The sequence below is a fragment of the Suillus discolor genome (genome assembly GCF_016758755.1).
Source record: "Suillus discolor strain FC423 chromosome Unknown F5147scaffold_22, whole genome shotgun sequence".
NCBI lineage: Eukaryota > Fungi > Basidiomycota > Agaricomycetes > Boletales > Suillaceae > Suillus > Suillus discolor.
Genome location: NW_024541269.1, coordinates 421713 through 435870, shown reverse-complemented (window position 1 = coordinate 435870; position 14158 = coordinate 421713). Strand labels below are relative to the sequence as shown.

The following is a 14158-nucleotide window of genomic DNA, read 5'->3' as shown; positions in this document are numbered from 1 at the left end:
GACAACCCATCGACCACCTCTGAAGAACATGGATACCCACTGTGCCCGTATGCCCTCGAATCATGCGTGTTGGCGTCGATTGTCCTAATGTTGTCCGCGCAGTCTGCCCACCCAAAACATTTCTTGCTGCTATATCACAGCCAGGCACTCCTGACATGTCACGTTGACCTAGACAGAGATATTGTAGAAGGTCAGCGTCAGAGTGAACTTTGTGGGATATAGAAACATCCACGGTGTACAGACTGCCTCGTGTGCGGAGACTCGTACTACGTAGCATACAGATCAGTGTTGGTGTTGGATTTCCGATGGTCTGCCCCACCGACGGTGACCTATCCGGTGTTGAAGAACGGCCAAGTAATAGACTCCACGTAGACTCTGGGGCTCTGCTGGCTGACTTCGGTTGGTGTCTGTGTAAACGCTGCTCGACGATGGCATTGCGCGCTCGTCGTAACCGGTGGTGTACTTTGTACTGAAATTATGCTGTATGCAACTGCTCTAGCTATGGGCCAGATTTGCTAGAATCATCCATGAATTACTTTAAATCATGGATATCATGATAGAGACGGGAACTGGAACGCCAGGGAGCTCACATGAGTACGCGCGGGGTGTCGGACAGTCGAGACATGGGCCCGGTGCCAGTACCGCATTGGTTCTGGTTCTGCCACCTAACAGCAACAATAATTCTGTCAAACCAATCAGAATCTTCATAAGTATATGCAGGATATAAAAGCTGGTCGTCATCGTACAGTATTCTCCCATCCTCAAAGATATCTTTCGAGGACCCCTTCAAAAGAGTCCATATCGCCTCGCATAGAAAATGCGTTGTTCTCTCCTAGCCGTTGTTCTTGTTTTGACAGCATCTATGTTTGTCAATGCATGTGGGACTGAGGAAGACTCTTGCAAAAGAAATAAAGATTGCTGCACGGACTATGCTTGTGCCAATGACGGGGTGAGTATGAACAGGTCGTTGTGCAATCAGGATTCAACCACATGACTCGTTTGCGCGCCTCAGAGTGGAAGGAAGGTCTGCATGTTGCCCGATTTATAAATTGAGCCGGCAGCCCGAGCGGCACGTCGCGACAGTAAGTCACGTTTCTGCTTTCGCTTTGGTATTATATCATGGTTGATGGAGCAATACCTAGTTCGGAGCCAATCAGTACAGTTGTTTTGGACAAATGTTCATACTACTCGAGCAATGTGGATGTTTGAAAATGATCGACCGTGCTTAGTCTTGCTTGTCGCCACTAGTAAGCTTGATTCGGAGAGGCTGTTGGAACGAGCGATCAATGTTATTGATGATTGATATTGGGAGGTCGTACGAAGATGGAACGCACTGTGCAGCTTAAATCTGTTCGCCTAACGTTGGACTGGAAGGCTAGCTCATGGATCTCTTTCTCTCTGTATGTGTGTGTTGAGTTCAACTGTCGAAACGAGCGATCATTTTTGTTGATGATAACATTAGGACTCGTCGTACGAAAAGGGAGCGTACAGCGCAGAACTTTCATTATAATCTTGAATCTGTTCGTCTGACGTTGGCATCCGAAAATTCGTTGTTGTCGAGAATACAGAGCTAGGAGTCGCGGCTCAGGCCGGGCGAAAGCCCTGGTCACGCCGTCAGTTTGGCCTGGCTTAGTAGCTCGCCTCATGGCCGGGCCGTGCACATCACTAATCGGCTCCAGAAGATATGTTACCATTCGACTGACGTACGTTATTTAGTAAAGGTAGGACTCGGTGAAGTTGAACTCCCTCGCAAAAGGTACAAGCTGAGTATTTCTCTTGTAACTTAATATCGTGCCCACATTACTCGCATCTAGGATGCATGCCCTTCCCTTTTGAATTCTGGCTGTCTTCCACAACGACATTTATCTTCCTGCTCGATTATGTCTCACAACGGTCATTTCTTTCCCTCCTCGACTTCTACAACAACTGTTTCTCTCCCTCTTCGACTATGTAAGGAAGCCTATGGTTGTGGCGCTGGACCCTCGCTCCGACTAACACTTCAACTATAGTAAGCACTGCTGTCTGTCTTTTCTCCTCCTACTTCATTCTTTCACATTTCACATTTTACTTCTCTCGGTGACCTTTGTCTATATCTCTTCATTACCGCTGCCTCATGTTTCTCTCTTTTTACTTGCTTTAATGTTATTTCCGTCACTCCTTTCATCCTTCGACCACCATTCGATGACACTCGCGTGCACCTTCTACTTGTATGCCTTGCTGCTCACTCCTGTATGTAAAGCCCATGTACTTTTGTAGATCCTGATTGAATTCTGAATGATCATGTAGATTATGGCATGGCTTTATGCTCCCTTCGGAAATGGGCTATGGCCGATTAATCATGGTTAGCGCTTCAAGGAGCCAGTCGACGTGTTGGCCATGCTTTGCTCAAGGGTATTCAGCTCATGCCAGAGGTTCTCTCTTTTCTCCCACCTTCTTCTTACAACCTCACTTCACTTACAGTAATCGGCTACTCGTGATGAGTGAAGACCATGGGCCAGATCCTCCTTCAGAAGCCCGCGAGGCAACCGTTCCTGAAAGCTCGGTATGTAGTCTCAAGGGCTTACTCACTTTGGATGAGCGCTCATGGCTGCTTCTGACGCTTTCTTCGCCCAGAGCCGACCCCGTAGTCGAGTCAAGCAGATTATTCAGAAATTTGCGAAAGGCGTCACCAGGACACTTTCTGTGAGCAGACTGCCAGGTTTCCTGATTCTGAATATAGTTGACATTGTGCAGAAACTCTACAAGTATTTCCGCAGCCGCGTTCCTGGGACCCAGAATGTGGACCTTCAAGATACTTCGTCGAATCAGAATATCGAGGTAGGCGCTCGAATTCCTAATCCCAGTTCGATTTTTTTAATCAGAGGCGCCCAGAACACGCCACATGCGCTTCCTTCCACCGACGACAACCATCCCACCGCAGCTGAAAATCCCAGCAGCCAAGACACATCCGGAGAACCCGCTTCGAAGGTACTCGCATCAAATTATATGGTTCTCGTCTCTAAATTTTGTTGGTCGCGCAGGTTCTCGACATCTCCTCTGGCGTCGAGGAAGCCCCTGGTCCCAAACCAGTTGATGCTGAACTTCAGGATGCCCACGAGGCTTCAGAACACATGAAAACATTCGGGGAGCGTGCGCAGTCTGTGATGTCCGCCGCCAGGAGCGCCCCAGCTGGTCTCGCTGTTGTAGATGATTTCCCGACCAATTACCTCCGGCCCCTGAAAATCTTCGACAGTGCCATCGAGAAGATCGCAAAGGTATGGAATGCTCCCCTTAATTGGTTGCGAACTAATCAAGTTATAGCTGCATCCATATGCAAGGATGGCGTTGGGCGTACTTTCTGCTGCAGCCAAAGTACGTTATATGTTGCCCGGAGATCTGCCTCCCACTCAGAAGTCATGATCCATCCAGATTATTCTTGCTCAAGCGAAGCGGGACGAGTCGGTAGATCGTCTTCTCCAGAAATTAGACGAAGTCTATGGCTTCATTACCGAAGACGACAATCTTTCCAAGGTCGAATCGATGCATGATGTCATCGGAAAGATTGCTCAGCAGACTCTCGAGTGCGCCCGTTTCATCAGGGAATACTCAGAGACGAAGAGCTTCTGTGAGTCGTCGGACTATTGCATTCTCACACTGGCACGAATCTTATACTTACCATGATAATAGGGAAGAGAACCGGTAAAAATGTCATCGCAGAAACAGATGATATCATCGCACGGTACAACAACGCATTGGACGGCCTTATGCAACAATTTCGGGATCAAGTTGATCGGGACGTAGCTATATTTGTCCAGTTTGCGGGTAATGATTCATACGCACCTATTCTTCTATATGCACTCATGCTCTTAAAGGTGAAATACTCGATCTCAACGGCATGACTTATGCAGCGGGAGCGGGACTAAATACCACGAAACAGTGCCTACCAGGGACGCGCAGGGAGATTCTTTCCCAGATTACGAACTGGATCAACGACAGCGGAGATGCCGCTAAACGTGTGATGTGGCTATTTGGCCCCGCAGGCAAGGGCAAATCAGCCATCGCGCACACGATGGCCGACTGGTTCGAGGAAACGGGAGGCCTCGGTTCATGCTTTTGTTTCGATCGGCATAGCGAAGCAGACCGTCGCCATGAAAAGATTTTCTGCACCATCGCGCGCGATCTTGCTGATCGTGATCCGGGGATGAAACGAGCGTTAGCAAATGCAGTCAAGAACGCGACCTCGCTCAAGAATACGACGGACATTTTCCAGCAGTGGCGCAAGCTTTTCATGGAACCGCTGAAGAAGTTCCCTGGGTCAAGCGTGGGGCCCGTCTTGATCGTGATCGATGCGCTGGACGAGAGCGGCGGAGTGGAGACGCGGCAGGACCTTCTCCGCATACTTGCCGGTAAACTTCAGAACAGCGGACTTCCCCAAATCACCGAACTCCCCTCCAACTCTCGGATTCTCGTCACCTCTCGCCCGCTTCCCGACATCGAAATGGAGTTTGAAGGCGCTGATCATATTCTACGGATTTCAATGGACGATATTCCACCTGATGTCGCGGAGTGCGACATCCAGGCCTTCGTATCTGAGGAGCTTCAGGACAACCATCTTGCAACGCTCGCTGCAACAGCGGGTGGACTCTTCGAGTGGGCGCGTCTTGCGTGCGGATATATTAAGGAGCCCTATACCGGCTTATGCCCAATGGACTGCTTCAATGCTGTCGTGAACCGCAATGCTGGGGAGCGGAAAAACTTGTTGTATGACATGTATCGGCTCATCTTAACAGAAATCATGCCAAAGGATAAGTACACACCGGTCCATTACGAGCAAGCAGTAGCAAAGTTTCGCTCTGTGATGGGCCAAATACTTGCCATAGCCGAACCGCTCCCTTTAGTTTCACTGAATGCTATGCGGCACCATTTCCAGAAGGACCACGACCATTACGACGTAGATCTAGTAATCAAACGCATGGGATCCCTCCTCAGCGGCACCACCGACTCACATACCCCCATCCGACCCCTTCATGCGACATTCCAAGAATTCCTGACGGATGAATCATCCAGCGGAGACTTCTTCGTCGAGAGAACGAAGGGGCAACAACGCGACCTTGCATTCGCGTCGCTACGAGTGATGGAAGATGGTCTTGGCTTCAATATCTGTGATTTGAAGTCGTCGTACCTCCCTAATTCCAAAGACACGGAGCTGCCTGAACGAGTCAAAAGATCCATTCCCCCACATCTGTCCTATTCCTGTCGATATTGGGCTACACATGTCCAGGCAACGAAGTTTGACGATGAGCTCGCAAAGGAAATCAGATCACTCTTCGACGACGAGCGACTGATGTTCTGGATCGAAGCACTTGGACTTCTCAATACAATCAGCGGTGCAGATGCTGTGCTTCCATTCGTTGCCAAGTGGCTGAAGGTGAGCACATGCTTATGAGGCAGGGTCGGACGAACAGCTCATCCACAAATACAGGGCCATTCTGGATACGAAGATTTGCAGACCGCCACGATGGATGTCCAAAGATTCATTCAAGTGTTTGGCGGCATGATTTTGCACAGCACATCCCATCTGTATTTATCAGCACTCCCGTTCTCGCCCGTCAACTCTACCATTGCTACCAAATTTACGGCTCGGTTTCCGAATAACCTTCGTCTGGCATCCGGCCGCGATTTGAACTGGACGGCTGTTCAAGCCATAATCAGGGGTCACACTGACTCGGTTGGGTCAGTCTCGTTCTCACCGGATGGTACTCGCATCGCGTCTGGTTCATGGGATAACACTGTGCGGCTGTGGAATGCAGCGACGGGACAGCCATTGGGTGAGCCCTTGAAGGGGCACACTGACACGGTTTACTCAGTCTCGTTCTCACCGGATGGTACTCGCATCGCGTCTGGTTCAGAGGATAACACTGTGCGGCTGTGGAATGCAGCGACGGGACAGCCATTGGGTGAGCCCTTGAAGGGGCACACTGGCCCGGTTTGGTCAGTCTCATTCTCACCGGATGGTGCTCGCATCGCGTCTGGTTCAGCAGATAACACTGTGCGGCTTATGAAAGTGCTACCATCCCTCGAGTCAAGAGAGCCGGATCTCTCTGCATCTCCACTGCATCGAAGTACCGCACCTCCCCCTCAAGAAAGTCGTATCACGCCAACCAACAGTAACCATTCCCTCATTTCCTTCTCGTCCTCCCTGAAACACGCCCTGCCCAACCCCGCTGACTTGCTCGAACCCACCTCTGATCATCATTCCAATTCAACCCCTTTCGTACTGCAGCCTGATGGATGGATCATGGGACCCAGTCATGAGCTCCTTTTCTGGGTACCTCCCGCTTCCCGACACGCGTTTTATACTCCTTGGACGTCATTGGTGATACCCAGAGGATACCCTGAGCTTGATTTGAGCTGCATGGCACATGGGACGCGCTGGTCGAGTTGCCGAGATGCGTGAGTTCTTAGTCTTTACCATCCGTCCTCGCAGTTGCTCACATCAATCCCTCCAGCTCCAAATAACGATGATTTTGTTGCTGCAATATCGAGTGTACTATTGGATTTCATGATTTCCTTCCTACTTTATACCTAGCACCCATCTTGAACTTATCGTTGTTCGACTGAACGATGCACTGGAAAAGCAGACTGGGCGAACCTGCAATGTTGCTGCTGATTCGTAGCGAAAACTCATTTCATAAGAGACGCCCTTAGATATCATGCTGATGTGTTACAGGTGCTTCGATATTCCTGATGTCATCACCGTCGGTCTCGATCTAAGTGTATGTGATGACGTGGCTGTAACTTCGCACATACAGAGACACAAGAACGACTTATCTGACGAGATCATTGAACAGCACTGTGCTCCGTGCGTCTCTATTTGTAAATTTCTGAGCGGTACCTGAAGACTAGGATCATACTTGGAATCGATATCCTGGTGTGCGTGTTCCTGTCCCTCATCATACTTCTTTGTCGGGTTCTTGTTTGATTGATTTTATGAAGAAACACCTCGTCAAGATAGATATTTAGCTACCGATCAGTCAACTACAGAGAAATGATATCGATCAAGAACGGAAAGTCAGATACATACTCTGAGTGTGGTGTGCAAGAGCGCAAATCATGCACAAGGCAGGCCTAGCCACAACGTGTGAGAGAGCTCATGTAACTTACGGTACAAGAGCACGCAAGAGGAGGCGTGCGTTCAATGGTTCCATTATTTACAGGAATTTAAAGGAAAAAAACACACTTACATAATGCAAGTGAGAGGATAGCAGGTGCAGGAAAGTGGTAGCATGCAGCAACAGGCGCAAGAAATTGGCGGGAGGTGTTGCACAGCATATTCCTGAGGATTTCTAAAATTCCTGGATGCGTGCCACATACATTGAAATCTACTCGTACAATCCGCTTCTCGAACCTTGAGAACAAATACAACATACGGTGCGGACACATTGCGTTCTTCACTGATACCTTGTCCCGAAAATCCCCTCTTCGTATGATTTGATTTCTGAATGTCATCAAGCTCATCAGACCAGAATCAGGAGGAGAGAAAACGACTTACGCAATGCGAGATGCTTGGAGTGGAACCTACAAAGCGCCAAGTTCCCCATCATGCACCATATACCATTGAGTTCCGCGTTCTTGCTGCGCCCACCAACTTCGCGCCAGACGCTATTCAGCTCTCCTTCTTTGTCAAGGCCCCAGATAGGATACATTTTATCATGCAGGGACTCCGGAAGCAGAGCACGATAGGCATGACGTGCATCAGCGTAGCTGATAATAATGTGAATCACAATGTCTATTGGTCAGTAAGAAGAACGTACCCAGTTGCGAAGATCACTACGTCCGCGTCGAGAGTAGAACCGTCATCGAAAAGTAAACCTGTCTGGGTAAAGCGCGAGATTGGCCCATCGCTCTTGAGTTTAATCTTCCCGTCGATGATCATCTGTGAAGCTCCAACGTCTTGATATTAACATTATATGGTCAGTGCAGACACGCTCCAATCAGTAAATGGACCAACCGAGATAGTATCCTCCTCCCTTATTCCATGCCATAAGTAGAAAGCCAGAGTCGTCGTCGCCCAAAGTTGTCTTGAAGCCTCGTTTTCGCAGGCCGTCAAGAAGCTCCCTGAATCCCTCCTCCATCAGGCAACCGGAATATGATATGTAATCACGTACTTATCTGCATCAGCAATGTCTTTGGTGACACGTTGGTGTACTAATTTGAGCAATGAATTTGGGTAAGACGCATTCACGCGATCCGCGACATCAGTAGGAGGGCCGCCCTCCCAGAAGATCGTTGGGTGCGTTTATAATAGCAAAATTGTAAAATAACAGACAACTCACCCATTAACCTCGGCATCCCCTCCCTTGTGGACATGATGTAACTCGGGCTACGTTGAACCATGGTCACATCTGCGCCAATTTTGCTTAAACACCATCAATATGCTTTAAAAAAATCATTTACCAACGCCATTTTCGACATAGTCCGCACATATGTCATGCGCTATACTTTATGGTGAGCAGTGAAGATACAACACTCATGATACGACCCCTACCAGACGTGCAAGCGCCAACAACGACGACCTTCTTCCCTGCGTGATCAGTTGCAAGATTGTGATGGCTGGAATGCAATATCTGCCCCTTGAAGTCGTCCTATGTGGGTATTTAATGTTAGCCTAAGGATCCTACATTCATGGATCGAACGAACCTGCCCTGGGATATCTGGAACTCGGCCTATACCACTGCCAAAGCCCAGGGAGAATACGACATGGTTGACCTCAAAGGTACGCTCGCCTCTGTCAGGACGTTGGACCGTGACACTCCATTTCTTTCCCTTCGTACCCGGAATGACGGACATGACCGTAGCGCTGGTCCAAACGTCGAGCTCCATACTGTGTGCATATGATTCTAGCCAATCTGCCAGTTTCAATGCAGGAGCGCTGCATAACGCTTTCTCCAATTATCACCAATTCTCTCGTTCTTTTCCACTACTAGAGTCTTCATGCCAAGCATCTTAAGCCGGGCTGCAACGTCGAGCCCACCCTGCCCGCCTCCTATGACTACGACGCTGGGCTCTTCGTCGATACATTCAATTTCACGTGCACACTTCGCGGCCCACTTTCCATGGTTTGGCTGGTAGTCTCGTCTGGGCCCATTCTGTTCTGGAAAACCTTTGAGATTTTCCAGGTTCGTGAAGACGGTATGAGCCTTCCATGAGCCATCTGCGAGTGGTACAAGGCGGAACACGCCAGATGCAATGCCGACTGTAGTTTCAAAGTCAAAAAACGCCTGAATCCAAGCGATATCAGGGTATGGTCTCTGAAGCTCTACGAGATCTTCCCTGAGTTTGAAAGAAGACAAGGTAAATAGTGGGAGTTGGTCTGTGAACAGAAAACATGATATTGCGATTTATAAATTGCCAGAACGGAGTTTCATCGGAATTGATATGTACGGACCTCCAATTTCGGCTCTACTTCCTGGTCAGATGTTCACATCCATCGTTGGAATCATGATAGGGGATGCATCATGAAGCTTCTGAAGAAGAAGAAGAAATTATAAGATTTAATTTGTTCGCGAAATGAACAGGGGAAGAGCCGACGAACCCCTTTGTTGGTATATAAACATTATACTTATAGCTATTTAACCCGCGGATAGGAATAAAGGCTTGAGATAACTTGACGAGTCCCTGCATGTTTCGCCCACACTAAGAGGTTTAACGTGCACCGTATAGAGTATGATTATGCTGGGAGTAGCGCCGTAGTATCGGATCAAATGATAAAGCTGAACGTCGGATAGAAGCAAATGGCGCATGGTGACCGACTTTATATGATTGTATCCGAAGTCTGATGGGAAGATAAAATGTTGATCGTGAAAGAGATCATTGTTGCGTCGGCACAGCCACGTCTTCGGTTGGTAAGATCGACTCCGACTTTGAATTCAGCTCACAGTCAGCGACATTCCATATCAGCCGAGTGTGACCTGCACGCGTGTAGCATAGTTGCGGGACAATATTGGAGTGCAGCCCAGGGGCACTTCTCATGCGTGGTATTAACAGCTCTGTCGTGACCATGTAGCCTGCTTACGCCCAGAGGGCCAGAGATAAGATGTTGTGGGTAGAAACAGCAACTGACAAGGACTTCGATACATGCCCTGCCTGCCAGGGTACGAACGAAAGTATGTCAGAATCTGTCTTTCGAAACGCGTATCTCTCGGTCCCAACGTCCATCATGATATAGACAGCAACCAAATATCCGATTTGCGCAACTCTTGTATCTCCCACCACGTCGCGGCGACAGCAAAAGTGCGCCACGATCAACTTCGATTCTCGCAAGTGAGACTCCATATCATTCGGTCGGACCGGCTCATATACCCGCCAAACGGATAGTATGACAGAGACTCGAACTCGGACCGATCGCCCATGCTCCGTGCCATCATCTGGAAAGTCAGGCAATCCAAGGTCATAACAATTCAACAGATGAACAAGCAAGAATATCTGTCGAGTGGACCGTGCCGGCGAGAATTGGTTCAGTTCGTCCTCCGTGGTGACCAGCAGGTCGTTTGAGCCGTCCGCCTTGACATCATACGTGAGACATTTCTCCTCCACTCACGAGCAATAATCCATTGTGTTCCACATCCGTACAGGATTATCAGCTGAGGCAGTGATAATGAAGGTGCTATCAGAAGAGATGGCGAGCGAGTAGATAGTGACCGGTGCAAGGTTGATTGATCCAGTATCCGTTCGACGAGTTCCAGAAGATGTCATTTGCGTTGTTTGATGCGAAGACAACCGCACCTGGCCTGTATGTTTCACCAGCGGACTAAAAATCTTCTGCTTGGTCCCGAGTCTTGACGTCCCAGATGATGATGGTTTGATCATCTCCACCACTCGCGATTCGCTTGATATGGCGACTGGTCGCACACAGCTCTCGTATCCTTCAAACGGCACTCCCACCAATGTTCCTTTATCCACATCCCAAATTCGCAGGGTGTGGTCTCTTGATAACCCGTCAACCAACTTTGAAGAACATGGATATCCACACTGCGCCCGTATGCCTTCGAATCATGCGTGTTGTCGTCCATTGTCCTAATGTTGTCCGCGCAGTCTGCCCACCGAAACCATTTCTTGCTGCTGTATCAGAGCCAGGCACTCCCGACATGTCGCGTTGACCTAGACACAGAGATATTGTAGAAGGTCAGCGTCGGAGCGTACTTTGTGGGATATAGAAACATCCACGGTGTACAGACTGCCTCGTGTGCGGAGACTCGTACTACGTAGCATACAGATCAGTGTTGGTGTTGGATTTCCGATGGTCTGCCCCACCGACGGTGACCTATCCGGTGTTGAAGAACGGCCAAGAAATAGACTCCACGTAGACTCTGGGGCTCTGCTGGCTGACTTCGGCTGGTGTTTGTGTAAACGCTGCTCGACGATGGCATTGCGCGCTCGTCGTAACCGGTGGTGTACTTTGTACTGTACGTTCAAGTTGTGATCAATTCGGTTTGCTTATGTAAGTCACTCTCGGTACGCTAGAGTCAAATTGAAATTATGCTGTATGCAACTGCTCTAGCTATGGGCCAGATTTGCTAGAATCATCCATGAATTACTTTAAATCATGGATATCATGATAGAGACGGGAACTGGAACGCCAGGGAGCTCACATGAGTACGCGCGGGGTGTCGGGGTACAAGACAGTCGAGACATGGGCCCGGTGCCAGTACCGCATTGGTTCTGGTTCTGCCACCTAACAGCAACAATAATTCTGTCAAACCAATCAGAATCGTCATAAGTATATGCAGGATATGAAAGCTGGTCGTCATCGTACAGTATTCTCCCATCCTCAAAGATACTGTCGCGACGTGCCGCTCGGGCTGCCGGCTCAATTTAAAAATCGGGCAACATGCAGACCTTCCTTCCACTCTGAGGCGCGCAAACGAGTCATGTGGCATGAATCATAGATATCATGATAGAGACAGGTATTGGAACGCCCGGGAGCTCACATGAGTACGCGCGGGGTGTCGCGGCACAAGACAGTCGCGACATGCATCAGGAAAAAACAAGGTGACTATATAGTACTATATAGCCAGGGTAGACCGTATAGCCAAATAGCTATCCCCCCTCTATATAGCATGTGAGGCAACTATGTAGTACTACGTAGTACTATATAGTGCTATGTAGAACCAGGTAGCGCTACTATGTACTACCATAGTTCCCTTAAGTTCTACTACAGGCAGCTACATAGCACTACATAGTTCATGTAGCGCTACTACTGCCGGCTTCAAGCAGCTATATAGTCACACATATCACATATTAGTAGTAGTAGTAGCACACGGAATCGCGAAAACAATTGAATTTGAATGCCTAATAATGAACCAGTCAACCTATTTTACGACTCGCTAGCCTCCGCATCATCCTGCTCCTCAAGTTGGTACTCTCGGATGGCATCTTCGAATGCCGCGTCACTGATCCGGGATGCAGACGACGAGATAGTGAGGGTGTCAACACCTGCATGGAAACTTCAAAGCACAAAAGTAAGAATATCATTTTGAAAAAGAACACTGTTCAACGCACCGAGCCACGTCGTGCAGATTGACACGAATTTTGTCGAGGAGTTTGTAAGGCGCCGTCTGCTCGTCGAAGCGCTGCAACGAGCAGAAATGTCCATGGTAGACAGTTCCATAAGTAGCCGACGTGAATTTGATATCTTCCTTCAGACCTTGTAACCATTCGTCGATACAACATTCAATCTACCAGTGATTCATCAGCGCCATCAAATTGAATATAGAATAAGAGACTCACAGTTGTAAGCACAAGAGCGATAACTTCGACGGGCATAGGATTAAAATATTTATGGTGGATGACGCCTTCATCGTGTCGATTCGCGAACCACATGATGTTGCAGACCCTTCAGTCACTTTGGACGTAGAAGTGGTGCCCCGGATGTGCCAAAAGGCTGTAGAATGTGTCCCAGCCAGTACCGGCCTGTCCAGGTAGATATGTGGCTGGCCGGTGTGTAGAGGTAGGCACAGCCAGTGTACCTTGAACCCGCAAGGTATGTAGCCTGTGTGACCACTCAGGCAGTGTGTAGAGCTAGGACTGGCCGATGTTTCCATATACAAGTGCTCAGCCAGCACTGCTCATACGACCACATATAAGGGTGCTGGCCGGCCATGTAGGGCAGGACCCAGCCTCTGGCCAGCACTCTTATGGACAGTCGTATAGGAGTCTCGGCCGAGCACATAGGGCAGGCACTGGCCAGCTTCACCAGGACCCAGCCTCTGGCCAGCCCTGCTCATACACCTATGTATAGGAGTACTGGCCAACTGTGGTAGGGCAGGGGCCAGCTCAGTGAGGACACATCCTCCGGCCAGCACTTGTATACATGGACGTATAAGAGCCTTGGCCGAGCACATAGAGCAGGTACTGGCCAGCACTTTTATACATGGTCGTATAGGAGCCCCGGCCGAGCACACAGGGCAGGTACTGGCCAGCTCAGCCATGACATAGCCCCCGGCCAGGACTGTTATACATCCCTGTATAAGAGTCCCGGCCAGGGGTATTGGACAGGTACTGGCCAGCTTAGCCAGGACACAGCCTCCAGCCAGCACTCTTATATATGATCATATAAAAGCCCTGGCCGAGCACACAGGGCAGGTACTGGGCAGCTCAGCCATGACACAGCCCCCAGCCGGGACTCTTATACTGTGCTGTATAAGAGCCCCGGCCGGGGGTATAGGCCATGTGCTCATTTTACAAGCAGGAGGCTGGCTGAACTGGCCAGTACTTGCACTACATGACTGGCCAGCACCTTTATACATGCCAGTACCTGCCCTCTACCCCCGGCCGGGGCTCTTATACTGAGCAGTATAAGAGCCCCGGCCGGGGGTAGAGGGCAGGTACTGGCATGTATAAAGGTGCTGGCCAGTCATGTAGTGCAAGTACTGGCCAGCACAGTATAAGAGTCCCGGCCGGGGGTATAGGGCAGGTACTGGCATGTATAAAGGTGCTGGCCGGTCATGTAGAGCAAGTACTGGCCAGTTCAGCCAGCCTCCTGCTTGTAGATGAGGTCTAAGGATCTTGAGTGGCCATGTCAACTATATACTGGCCACCTTATAATGTATATTACTTTGCCTAGTAATATCCACTAGATTTACGAATGAAAACAGCAACAATACAATGTGCTATGCTA

The 14158-nt window shown here is 49.3% G+C and overlaps 4 protein-coding genes across 4 annotated transcripts; 2 read left to right on the top strand and 2 right to left on the bottom strand.

Annotated features, from left to right (window-relative positions):
- Window positions 1–1911: 1911 nt before the first annotated feature.
- Window positions 1912–3660, top strand: F5147DRAFT_760522 (uncharacterized protein; the record flags this gene model as incomplete). Its single annotated transcript, XM_041440482.1, has 9 exons — window positions 1912–2229; window positions 2287–2341; window positions 2400–2542; window positions 2614–2682; window positions 2734–2817; window positions 2872–2967; window positions 3021–3254; window positions 3301–3351; window positions 3409–3660. Exons 1-9 carry the CDS (start codon window positions 2140–2142, stop codon window positions 3658–3660), a joined length of 1074 nt encoding a protein of 357 aa, XP_041293820.1. The 5' UTR covers window positions 1912–2139.
- Window positions 3661–6240: 2580 nt separating this feature from the next.
- F5147DRAFT_690959 (uncharacterized protein) lies at window positions 6241–6573 on the top strand. Its single transcript, XM_041437110.1, has 2 exons — window positions 6241–6432; window positions 6489–6573. The coding sequence occupies exons 1-2, from the start codon at window positions 6278–6280 to the stop codon at window positions 6496–6498; spliced, it is 165 nt and encodes a 54-aa protein (XP_041293819.1). The 5' UTR covers window positions 6241–6277; the 3' UTR covers window positions 6499–6573.
- Window positions 6574–7172: 599 nt separating this feature from the next.
- F5147DRAFT_797436 (uncharacterized protein) lies at window positions 7173–10041 on the bottom strand (the record flags this gene model as incomplete). The annotated part of the gene is made up of 11 exons (XM_041443200.1): window positions 7173–7477; window positions 7532–7743; window positions 7794–7932; window positions 7991–8097; window positions 8148–8254; window positions 8305–8384; window positions 8437–8475; window positions 8528–8624; window positions 8680–8888; window positions 8921–9352; window positions 9918–10041. 11 exons carry the CDS (start codon window positions 10039–10041, stop codon window positions 7431–7433), a joined length of 1593 nt encoding a protein of 530 aa, XP_041293818.1. The 3' UTR covers window positions 7173–7430.
- Window positions 10042–12355: 2314 nt separating this feature from the next.
- Window positions 12356–12861, bottom strand: F5147DRAFT_772797 (uncharacterized protein; the record flags this gene model as incomplete). Its single annotated transcript, XM_041441379.1, has 3 exons — window positions 12356–12485; window positions 12541–12716; window positions 12769–12861. The coding sequence occupies 3 exons, from the start codon at window positions 12859–12861 to the stop codon at window positions 12356–12358; spliced, it is 399 nt and encodes a 132-aa protein (XP_041293817.1).
- Between the last annotated feature and the right edge of the window lie 1297 nt (window positions 12862–14158).

What these genes read in the sequence shown, in the direction of transcription:
- F5147DRAFT_690959 (XM_041437110.1), top strand. Translation starts at nt 6,278, where the DNA reads ATGGGACCCAGTCATGAGCTCCTTTTCTGGGTACCTCCCGCTTCCCGA.